Source organism: Capsicum annuum, chromosome 5 (genome assembly GCF_002878395.1).
Source record: "Capsicum annuum cultivar UCD-10X-F1 chromosome 5, UCD10Xv1.1, whole genome shotgun sequence".
Classification (NCBI taxonomy): domain Eukaryota; kingdom Viridiplantae; phylum Streptophyta; class Magnoliopsida; order Solanales; family Solanaceae; genus Capsicum; species Capsicum annuum.
This window is the reverse complement of record NC_061115.1, coordinates 6,054,156-6,066,292: the sequence shown is the minus strand read 5'-3', so window position 1 is coordinate 6,066,292 and position 12,137 is coordinate 6,054,156. Positions and strand designations below refer to the sequence as shown.

The following is a 12,137-nucleotide window of genomic DNA, read 5'->3' as shown; positions in this document are numbered from 1 at the left end:
GGGACAAAATTCTATCTTGTTGTCTACTTGTTTGTCTGAAAACACCTTGTGTTTACATCCAAAGGGGGCATGATATAGACACGTAATTTTGTTCCCTTCACAACTTAGTTTTACCGTTTACCTCATAATACCGCATATCCTATCCACGTGGTAATTTTTTCACAAGAAAAAATAAATAAATAACCACCTCATCTTTCACTTATTTACCTATTTATTTATTTATTTATTTATCCAAATAACAAAAGATAACAAATTTTATCTTCTTTTAAAACCTCCTAACAACCCCTCCAATAAAATAAAGTCACCTCACATTATTCTAATCATCACCACCCTACCTACCCACGTGACCCCATCCTATTACTTGTTCACAAAGAAAAAAGAGAAGATAAACATTTTTTAAAAGGAAAGAGGTCCCACGAGGGAACCTTCCAGGAAGATGCCAAGGGACCTTTTTGTTTTCATTTTTTTAATATACATATAGGGGGCCATTTTTATTTTTTGGGGGGATCTTCACACAAAAAAGCATAGGTAGAGACCATGGTTTCTGCTCTTCCTCAGTTCACATACCCACAGCTTCATTTTTCTCCATTCTTTTTTCTTCATTTTTGAGCACACACACTGATACACCATCGTATACACGCACACACATAGCTCCAAGGCACGAATCGCAACACACACACACACAGTTTCACCTCAAAAATCGAACATACATGCACACTCAATAAGTAAAAAGGGATAAAATTCGACTGGCGACTGGCTGTTCTGGTCGTCTGCGTCACCGGCAACTCACTGGAGTTCGAACCGTACGGGTGTTCGATTTTTCATTGGATTTTAGCGAGCTTTTTGGTTCAGCTATTGCGGGTTCGTTGTCGATATTGTGATTGTACGGAGTTTTCGAGACTAAGTCGCGTCATTATTTGGTTTGGGTTTCATATTGCTATTTTTCTTGTTGGCTTAAAATCTGTTCGGAGTTCGTTTTTCTATATCGAGTTGAGATTCCATCGCTATTGAGGCTTCCTCTTCGGGCTCTCGGATTCGAATTTCTTTAAATTCAATATTATCTACAAAATCAATTCTTTGAAGGTCTATCTCTTAACTTTACTCCTTCATTATACCGAAGTTATTTAATATCGTGATTTTGTGATGTGGTTTTGAATATTTTGAGTAAAATGTTGATTTGTTATTGTGGAGGTGAATGATCGGTATGCTTAAATGTTTGAATCCTCGCTTGGGTATGTATTTAATATTGATTTTGAATTTTAAAGAAGTAATTTGATAGTTGAATTGGTTGTTTGGGGTAGGGACCAAAAATTGATAATCGAACAAGTCGAAGGTTGTTTATTTTGATTTATTACTGAATATTGTTGAATTGGATAGCATCATTATTAGGCAAACGAATGAATAGGTGAAAGTAGGTTCGGGTAGGCAAAGATTTAAGAATAAGTTTTTTTGCTCGTTGAATTATTGAATGCTTGAAATACGTGTTGAATGGTTTGATTTTATTGCTTTTTGATCGAATGTATCATTTAGTCGGGGAATGTCCCGAGATACATTGTATTTATTCACCGCGGAATGCCCCGACGTACTATGTTGGCAGAAGACGTTCTTGAGGAAGGCCCGAGGCGTCGGGTAAAGCACGGGAGCGTAGTTAGAATTAGTATAGGTTAGATAGGATTTATTTTCGCATTTTTCTATTTTGGACTGTATAAATTGGACTGGACACTATATTTTGATTCGTTTTGTTTTGTCTCTTTGTTTGCTTGTTTTACGTGTTTTGTGTGGTTTGTACATTCATAGTGTCAAAATTAACCAATATGTTCCACCAAGTGGCCGTGGTCGAACCACGGGATTGAGGGGTGCCTAACACCTTCCCCTCGGTCAACAGAATTCCTTAGTCGGAATCTTTGTTCTCAAACCAGTCTTAAAGAGTCAAATCATTTTGAAAAGGATTTTTCAAAGGTGACTTGGCACACCCGATTAGGCTAAGTGGCAACTCTGATTTTAAATGATAATAATCCTTTTTTTCAAAACAAAAAATCATCTTTTGTCACTCAATAAATAAAACCCTTTTGAAACTTAAAACCATATTGTTTTGGGGGAGTTAAAAAAAGGGTGTGACAATAGGTACATACTTTAGTTGAGGGGTGTAAGTGAATTTTTGAAATAAGTTTGAGAGTCTGTCGATGACTTTGGCATAAAATTTATATGTGACCTTTCAAGCTACCATACCATTTTTTTCCCTTTAATATATTTTTTTTCCACGTGGGAATCCCTTGATGATAAGAATGGTCCAGTATACCGTACCCTTTTTCTTTGTCCTATGATTTCACTTTTTGTACTTTGTAATGTATATAGTACAAATTAAAAAGCACTTGTTCCAAATTCCAATCCAGCTAAACCAATTTATAAGATTGCGGTACCACTATTATTCCTCTTCTTATTTGCATGGACCTTATTGTAACAACAGGTCCATTAAGAATTTAGGATATGGCAGATGGCTTATCTTTGTCTTAAAAAATTTTGTGTCAACTTGTTGTTATGTGATCTAAAAGGAATCACAAGGGAAACTAGTACACTATAATGAAAAAAAAAATGAAGGGAAATCTGTGAGTTATCTCTCTTTTGGACATGATTAGTATTCGAAATTTATTAATCTGGCTATATTTCATTAATTTAGATTTGCGGCACGTATCAGAAGTTACTACTATTTTTAGAACTCAATCTGAGACATCTGATCATTAGGGTGGAGAGATTTGTTCATTCTACCACACTAGTTAAAAAGTATTTTTGTATTTGGGAGGGAGGAGAGAGTTTGTTAAGTAATTAAAACTTGAGGTCTAACTTAGTCGCAAAAGATATTTCATGGTTTTAATAGCCCGAGACTATATAAAAAGAAATAGACTATATTTCCTCAGTCAATTAATAATGGTGGACGATCTACCCCTCATTCTTCCCCAACTCGGACCACATTTTCCAAACAAGAATAACTGGAGTATGAATGATATAACGTTTGGATAAACCCATGATGAATGTGTTTGGACACATTAGGAAAATAAACTTGAATATCAAAACTTAACTCACGAGCATATGATTGTGCAAGATCATATAAAAAGATAACAATATAAACCCCTTATATATTCGGACTTGGACAAATGGAGTGTGGACACATAGCATAACATGTGGACTCATATTAGGTAAAATCAAAATTGAGATAGGTCCTAACTCTAGTGTAACTCAATCTTAATAATTAGCTTATTTTTAATAATTAGCTTATGAAATAAGGATTGTTCAAGATTGTATGTGAACAATAACCCTTTTCCTAAATCAATAAGAAAATCTAGTAGCACTATATAATTTTCAAATAAAAGGAACTAAGCAGTCGAGGTGACATTAGCTCATGAAAACATAACACGTCCAGGCCATCCAAACTTGAGAGGATTAGCTCAATCTATTTTATTCCGACTTATTTCAACTCATCAAAAATTGGACTGCTATGTGACAGAGTTAAGAAATAAATAAATAAGAAGACTAATATGACCCAAATTGAACCATAAACAATCTTGTCAAAACATTATAAAAAAAGACAATTCTTTTTTTATTAGATATGTTATATATATAAAAAATAAAAAGTTGTAAAACAACAAAAAAACCATCATAAAGTTTGTATGTATTGAGTTATGACCACGCTTTAGCCCATTTAAGTCCAAGTAATTTTTGGGAGGTCAATAACCTTCTTAATTATTAACTTAACCCATATATACCCGCTTAAATTCAGCCTAATCCGCCCATTAGACACCTATACTTACATCTTTCTCTTAACTTCATTAATTCTCAAAAATGATACTAGAAAAAGAATATGGCCTTTCGAAATACCAATTGACCCTTTCCCTCATGCATGCTTGAGGCCCTTTTCACTTTGTGAGAATATATCACTCAAGTCTATGATAAGAATAAGCAGTGAACTGCCCTTTTTACTTCACTGTGTGTTGCACTGTTTGGAATATTTCAAAAGCATTTGTTCCAAACCAGCTAGATAAAAAGCTAATAAATCACTATTGCTTATGTCCTTGTCACATTTTTTATGCTGCTTGAACTTTCCAAAAATATTTTTGATACACATTTGAACTTTGAAATCTTTCGAAAATATATATTATGCTTGAAGAATTTAACATGCATCAGCTAGTACTTTTAAAGAGTTTGAGTAACATAACATGTTTGTATAAATGGAAGTATCTACTCTAAACATTTAAATGTATATAAAATAAAGACATAATGTATAAGTAGATAGATATTTTAACTTAGCCATAACAGGCAACTAAATACTCCAACTTTGACTATGTACATCTAAAACACTTGAATCTGTCTCTATTGTATTAGTTGAACACACCAACTTACCAAAAGATCATCATCTAAACACCTTCAAAATTTATGTGTCATGTCAGCGTCAGACTTCCAAGAAACACAATGGGGGCGAGTTGGAGTATTCAGTTGCCACTTACCAATTGAGATCAAATTGAGGTGTCTAGATGTGAAATTTCAAAGTTAGAATACTTACTCACCAACCGATGCCATATTTTAATGTTTGGTGTGATATGAGAACTTAGCTTGTTGGAATAAATAGAAAGCTTAGTCACTTTATCCACGTTACACATTAAGTGCTCAAGATCATAGTGAGAATATTTAAAAGGTAGTTATATTCTCTTCTCATTTTCAAGATTGTAGAATGTGATGCACCTTAATTTATCATACAAAATCACAAGAAAATTAATTAAAAGAATTGCTCTTTTAAGAATATTTTCATCTTTCCTTAACCCTTATATATAGCTCCCTCCAATTCAAATAGCCATGTCAAATCAACAAACTCAATACACAAAGCCTTTTCTTTTCTACTCAGCCTTCACACAAACTTCTTCCAATACAAGTATCTTTCACAAAAGACTTCAAACATTATGAATATGGTGATGAAGTTGGGAGCACAAAGTCCAGTGGTGATTTTCAGTAGAAGCACTTGTTGCATTTCTCATAGCATCGAAACCCTAATTCGCAATTTTGGTGCAAACCCTATTGTTTATGAGCTTGATAAACTTCAAAATGGGAAGGAATTGGAGAAAGCATTGGTTGAATTAGGTTGTCAACAAAGTGTGCCTATTGTGTTCATTGGGAATGAGTTAGTTGGTGGTTCTAATGAAATTATGAGTCTCAATATTAGAGGCAAACTCAAGCAATTGCTCATAAGGGCTAATGCAATTTGGGTATAGAAAATGTATGCTTGTAATTTGTTTTTCCAATAACCATGGGATTCGGGTCAAATTGCGCACAATTCGACTACTTCTATGAGTACTTGCACTATCTACATCTGCAGGGGTACTGGATAACTCTGTCCACCTGGATTTTGGCAGATAAAAAGAAATCATCTGGTGTTTACCTCCGCAAGATTTATATGCTTGAAATTTGATAGCTCTAGTCCTGATGTCATTTTTGACTGTGATAGGCTTAACTATTGAGGTTTTCTTGATTCATGTTTACTATAATGAACTTGTGGTGTATCAAATTTGTTGTTGATGTATAACATAATATTAATTGTATCTTTTGACAATGATGATCACTTTTTCCATTAGTAATTCATATCCATTTCCTACTAATGTTGTTCTTGCATAAACTTGTTAATGCATTCAGTGGTGGAGCAAGAATTATTCATTAAAAGAATTCAGAATATATGAAAGATAAGTAAAACCTTGTACAGTTAATTAAAAAAAAAAAAACAGGTCTGATTCAACTCATCAACTGTCGAGGTGTCTTTTGGGTTAAAACCTAAGGAAACGAAATGCGGAAATGTTAACGCCAAAAATTACGTCAGAATGAATAATATCTTGATAGTTAGATCTAACTGCCCGTGATAGTTAAACCCTCTTGTAAATAAATTAATGTTTGAGAAACTAATATGCACTACAAGAAAAAAAGAAAACTAACTCCCATGAATTCAAGAATCTATCTATCTTTAATTTCTTTCTTTTTAACTTTCGTATCCAATCAAATACCTTCGTATAAAATAAAAACAGATGAAGGAGTAATATCATTACGATGAAAAATGGATAACTCTTAGTAAAAATTTTGATACAGTCATTATATGCGACCTTTCGAGTTAGTAAAGGGATTTTCATTTTGGGTGGGGGGGGGGGGGGGGGGGGGGTTGGATATATATAGATCACTTGTGATAATAAATATGACACAACATATACATTATATATTCCCTTTCTTGATCAAGTAATTTCACTTTATTCCTTTAGAGGAATTTGAACCAGGTTAGTCATTTATTAACCTAACCAAACTAGGAGAAGCTTCAAAATTTCTCTGTGGTACGGATCGTATATAATGTGGGTACTTGATTTCAACAACATGTCTAACGTCTATCTATGTCTATGAGAATATATTCTTAAATCTATGATTTCATTTTTATCAAATCAAATGTAAGATTATATTCTAGCACTCGGTATGTATACATCAAGCCAATACATGCATGACATGCGTTAGAATTTAGAGTTCATGTTACTTAACCATATATAACTAACATGTATTTTACTTCATTTAATCACTTACCTACGGTAAATTACATTTAGAGGTGAACCCAGGATTTGAAGATAGGGTGTGCACCATTATCTTTAACTTCTGACGATCAACTTCTGACTTGTATTGTTGTTTGTTGGAATGACACCGTATTTTCGTTGGCACTTGGTTGCTGATGATGATGGTTGTGTAAGTATTTTCAAGTTGTGAAATTTTTCCTTGGGTTGGAGCTTGGAGTGAATTTTGAGGAAAATAATTTAGTTTTTAGGGATTTGGGAATTGGGGAAAAATACGTGTGGGCAGTGGGATTGAGAATAGAACATTTCATGGTTTATTAATTTAATAATTATTAAAATAATAGTGTGGTGGGTCAGATCTAATATTCTAATGATATGGAATAATTAAATATAAAAGAAAATATTATATTTGTAAAGGTCAAAAACAACAAAGTGGAGCCAGATGAGGTGTCAAGTAAAGGAAGGAATTTGTAGAAAAAAATAATACCCCTATCTAGGATCAAACCCGCGACATTGGGGCATCAATGACGCACACAGTTGAGCGTAGAACCAGTGCATCAAGACATAATTTGATACTGATGGTGCACAATCTATTATATTAACCTTATTCAGATATCTATACACACACACATATATATATAAGTTTTTTAAAAATTTATTGGGTGCACGTGCACCCTCACGGTGACACGTGGGTTCGCCCCTGATTACATTAATTTGGTGTTTACATTGGTGCAGGTATTCTCACCCGATGTATACACCAAACCAATACATGCATGTCATGCGTTTGAATTTAGAGTTCATGTTACTTGACCATGATTAACTAACATGTATTTTACTTCATTTAATCACTTAACTATGATAAATTATATTAGTTTGGTGCATACACCGAGTGCGGATAAGTTACTACCAATAAGGAATAATATCTTTGGCAAGTAATATTGGAAAAGATCACTCCAGCTGGATAATTTTCTTAGTAAACAAATTTATGATTTCAATGGGGATTTTACAAAATACCCCTAAGCTAAAAAGATTTTTTGATAATCTGTCTTTAAACAAAAATTGTCGAAGGATTTTTGCTGTTTATCGAAAAAAATTGGTCTAAATTAATTCTTACTTCTTCTCATTCATTTTTTTTTTGGTAGCATTAAAATAACTCTCCTGTAATATGGCTTGAGCAAATTGATGAAAACATTCTTCTGCCATTGTAAAAAGAGAAAATGACAAATCTTTCTCCTGATGGCTATAAGATCTCATTCATATATATGTCACCTCAAAAGTTTTGAAGGTAGAAATATAATTAGTAACTGCAAAAATTTAAAATGGCATTCAAACAAATCATTAAGTTATAGTATGTGTTTAAAATTATTTGTTTATGTATATGTAGTAGATATTGAACTTCCTTTCTCTTCTGTATTTGCTTCTATATTTTGAACCCCTTAGCTAGTGAAAATGCTAGCTCTATCATTGTTCTATTGTAACAAACCCGATTTTCAATACAAACACGGAATGTATTTATAATCGTTGAACACAAATTATAATATAGAATTCGAACAACATAGTGGCAATACAAACTAAGAAGAGAATAACAGAGTAAGAAGGTAAACAGAAGGGGATGGGATGCTAGAACCTAGAAGGGAGATGAGAGACAATAGAACACCAAGTTTCGACATAATTTTGCATAAACCGTTCTATCTAATTTCAAGTCCTATTTAACAAATTGATAATTGAGCCTGGATCTCAAATAAGACTTCTCAAACCAGATCAATCTCATTCATCCCTTCCGGTTCATAGACCCTAATGTAATCAGTTTGGTTCACAACATCTATGAAAAGTAGTTCTTGTGGCGATTAAAGTCGCCACAACAAATAATTAATATCATCGAGAAAATACCAACAAATGTGCTTTAATGGTGAAAATCTTAGTAGCTCAGTTGATTAATCATCTAAACTTTAACTTTGTTGGCAAGGATTCGATCACATACCTTATGATCCCCTCCCAATTAATAGGGGCTTTAGTGGTTACTGTCGCAACAAATGGATAATGTAAAAATGACTAGTACATTTTAAGTTATTATTTATACATTGAATTAAAATAAAATGCATGAATTATGCTCATATTTATTAACTTCATTTATGTCAATCAGCTGTGGACATAGCAAAATTGTCACTGGATTGCCTAAAGAAAAGACTAGCTAGCTATATACCACCAAAGTATACAATTTTATTTATACATCAAGAAGCAAAATGTGAGAGAAAACAAAAACTCTCTATAATAAAGTGGTAATTAATTTATTATTACAACTCTTAGACTAATTGCTATATACATAGCTAGTCATTACTGATTAACTCTATATCCAAATGGCATTAGCCCTAATGAGCAATTGCTTAAGCTTACCCCTTACATTAAGGCTCATTATCTCATTAGCACCACCAACTAACTCTTTCCCTATAAATATTGCTGGCACACTTGGTTGAAACCCTAATTCAATCAGTGCCTTCTCCATTTGCTTCCCATTTGGATGTGTATCGAGCTCATAAACTATAGGGTTTGCACCAAAACTGCGAATTAGGGTCTCGATGGTATGAGAAATGCAACAACTACTCTTGGCGAATATCACCACCGCGCTTGATGCTCCCAACTTCATCACCATATCCATGTTCAAACAAATTGAAGAAATTAAGAAGTAATGAGTTTATTGACTAGATGGCAAGATATGTATATAGCTTTTAATGAAGTGAAGAGAAGTTGTGAAGACTAATAGGTTTTTTAAGTGAATGTGAAGCTTGATTTGTTGTTGAGAAAATTGGACCTTCCATGAAACTATATATAGAGGCATTATGTTAGCTAAAAGAGGGGTAAAGGGAAGAAGAATAACAAGGTGATGGATATATCTGGATTGTTCTTGATTACACTTGCATGGTTAAAGGCCATGCATGAAAACGAAAAAGATATGATCATCACCTTTAAAATATTCCAAGAACATTGTAAGGTCACTATAGTCCATTTTGATACTACTTGATTTTGTTTTATTTTATTTTGATTAGTGTTTTTAAAGCACTTTTCATTTTAATATTCAAGTGTGTGACCATTTCATTTTTAGCGTCAATTGTTAGAGACAGTACATCTTTATTTATTTATTACTGTCTTTAAAATACCGTGATCAAATGTGGGCTTGATATCATTGTAAGTAGTATTATTTTCAGTAAATATAATAAACCTTGACTTGTATGTTTCAATTAATTACATGGAATAATAAAAAACACAATACATATATACAGTTAGTTAAAATATTGCAAGGATTATAAATGTTGCATTTTAAGTTAAGTTCTGATAAGAACAAAATGTATATTTTGTGGATGCCCTCTTGAAAACAATGTATCTACTAAAGGAAAAACAAATCTATATATATCCAGCTGGAGTGATCTTTTCCAATAGAATATTACTTTTAATTTGAGAAAAAATGAAATCTTTTTCTTATGAATATATCCTCATATAGACGTGTAGTTGAAATCAAGTCCACACTATACGATTTGTACCATAGAACAATTTGATTCCCTTTGGTATAAAGTAGATCAAGAAAGGGAATGTGTAGTACAATTACTTATGTATGAAAAATGCTTGATCCCTAACAACCTCGAAGGGCCACATACTTAACATATAACTCTACTATCCCTCCTTAAGGTATCAAAATGTAACACATAAAATTGCACGTTTTGCCTTCAAATGAGCTCATCTTTAATTTTTGTCCTTTAAATGCGCAATCTTTAATTCTCTTTTTCCTTCAACAATTAGACTAATGTTTGGTTGTTGTTTCATGTTTTTATAATGACTACATGATGCTCAGAGGACCTGGTCCACTACTTGCTTAGCCAAAACTACAGCTGTTGCAATCTATACAGTTTTGTCTTGTAGCACGAATACTGTGCAGGTGCATAGTGTACTGAAATGGACACCTAGTCCAATCAAATTTCTAAAAGAATTCCTATACTCCTATGAATACAAAAGGATGCAATATTGTTCATTAGTTTTTTCTAATATGAGATTTTCGAATATGGCAGCAAAAACTCTCAACGGTATTGTTCATAGTTTTGTTGTTCTTGAGAGTAGGTCCTGAAACTGATTTACTTCAGTGATTATGAGTAAAGTTTTTCTCTTTTGGTTTGAGTTTTCTTAGGTAGAGTTACTAAGCTGTGTTGGCTAGAGTTAGTCAAATTGCAGAGAGCTTTGACAGAGTTGTCTAGTGAAGTTTGTGAAAGTTATTGCAGTCCATTGGAACTTAGAGTAAAGTTCAAATTGACTCTGTAATCATGAGTCATTCTGATTATAGTGGAGTTTAATAAAGCATGTGAGTACAAGTCGCGGTTTTTATTCCTTGAGTAAGGAGGTTTACACGTAAAAATCACTTGCATTCATTTACTTTCAGTATTCTCTTTGTGGTTTTGTTTTATTATCATACAATATCTCCAAGTAACTTGGTCACTTAGTTCTGATGGACCCCAACGCTTCAACAATTTGTATAGGAGCAGGGTTCACTCTAAAAGGTTAACACCTAGGTGGATTCTTGATCATGGTTGCACCACCATATTTGGAGGAGGGACAATCAACCACCAGACCACTTCGATTCAGTAATGGTCATACTATGTTTGATGAAAGACAAGAATGCACAACTTTATATATCATGGCTAAAGATAATAAGCTTTGGGATGTGATTCATGATAGACCTCATGTTCCAGCGAAGGAAGTTAAGAATGTGGAAATAATTAGGCTGGTTGCTAAAACTAGGAGAGAATATAATGAAGAAGATGTAAGAAGATTGGAAATAATTTCAAGGCTAAGAAGTTATTGGTTTGTGGGATAGGACCAGATGAATACAATCATATTTCTGCTTGTGAAAGTGCCAAGGAGATCTGGTACTGTCTAAGGACTGCTCATGAGGATAAAGTAAAGAAATCAAAGGTGGACATGCTAACTACCCAATAAAGCCTTCTCAATGAAGAAGAGTGAAACTATCCAAGAGATGCACACCAGGTTCATCTTAATTATCAATGAATTGCACTGCCTTGGTGAGGTGATTCCACTTTATAAAAAAGTGAAGAAGATTTTGGGAGTTCTCCCTAAGGATAACAGGAGAGTAAGGTTGATGAAATTACTGAGGCTAGAGGTTTGAAAATTCTCACCATGGATGAATTAATTAGAAATCTGAAAACTCATGAACTGAAGAAACAACAATACCTATAATGACCCGTCAGGTCATTTTCCATATTTACGCTTATTTTTATCGTTTGAGCTTCTCCATATCTTCCTTAAGTCATTTATGACTTTTCGGACTGATAGTTCGGTTACCGGGCAGTTCATTTGGCTTTTAGAGCCAATTTCCTTTTGTGAAGTCTTTGCTGGTTTTAAATGGCCACCGGGTGAAAACTTCAGTGAAACAATCTCGAATGCAAATTCCGAATGCACCATTAGATTTGAAATATCAATTTGAGGCTAGGTAGACCTTTGGTTCGGGTCCCAATACACCCGACCTCATTTCGACCTATTGGTCGGAAAGTTGGA

At 33.5% G+C, this 12,137-nt stretch overlaps 2 protein-coding genes across 2 annotated transcripts; one reads left to right on the top strand and one right to left on the bottom strand.

Moving 5' to 3' along the window:
• Positions 1 to 4,955: 4,955 nt before the first annotated feature.
• LOC107870180 (monothiol glutaredoxin-S1) lies at positions 4,956 to 5,455 on the top strand. The gene is made up of 2 exons (XM_047412056.1): positions 4,956 to 5,252; positions 5,363 to 5,455. Exons 1-2 carry the CDS (start codon positions 4,956 to 4,958, stop codon positions 5,453 to 5,455), a joined length of 390 nt encoding a protein of 129 aa, XP_047268012.1.
• A 3,473-nt stretch (positions 5,456 to 8,928) lies between these two features.
• LOC124898407 (monothiol glutaredoxin-S2-like) lies at positions 8,929 to 9,237 on the bottom strand. Its single transcript, XM_047412055.1, has one exon. The coding sequence runs from the start codon at positions 9,235 to 9,237 to the stop codon at positions 8,929 to 8,931; it is 309 nt and encodes a 102-aa protein (XP_047268011.1).
• Positions 9,238 to 12,137: the final 2,900 nt, after the last annotated feature.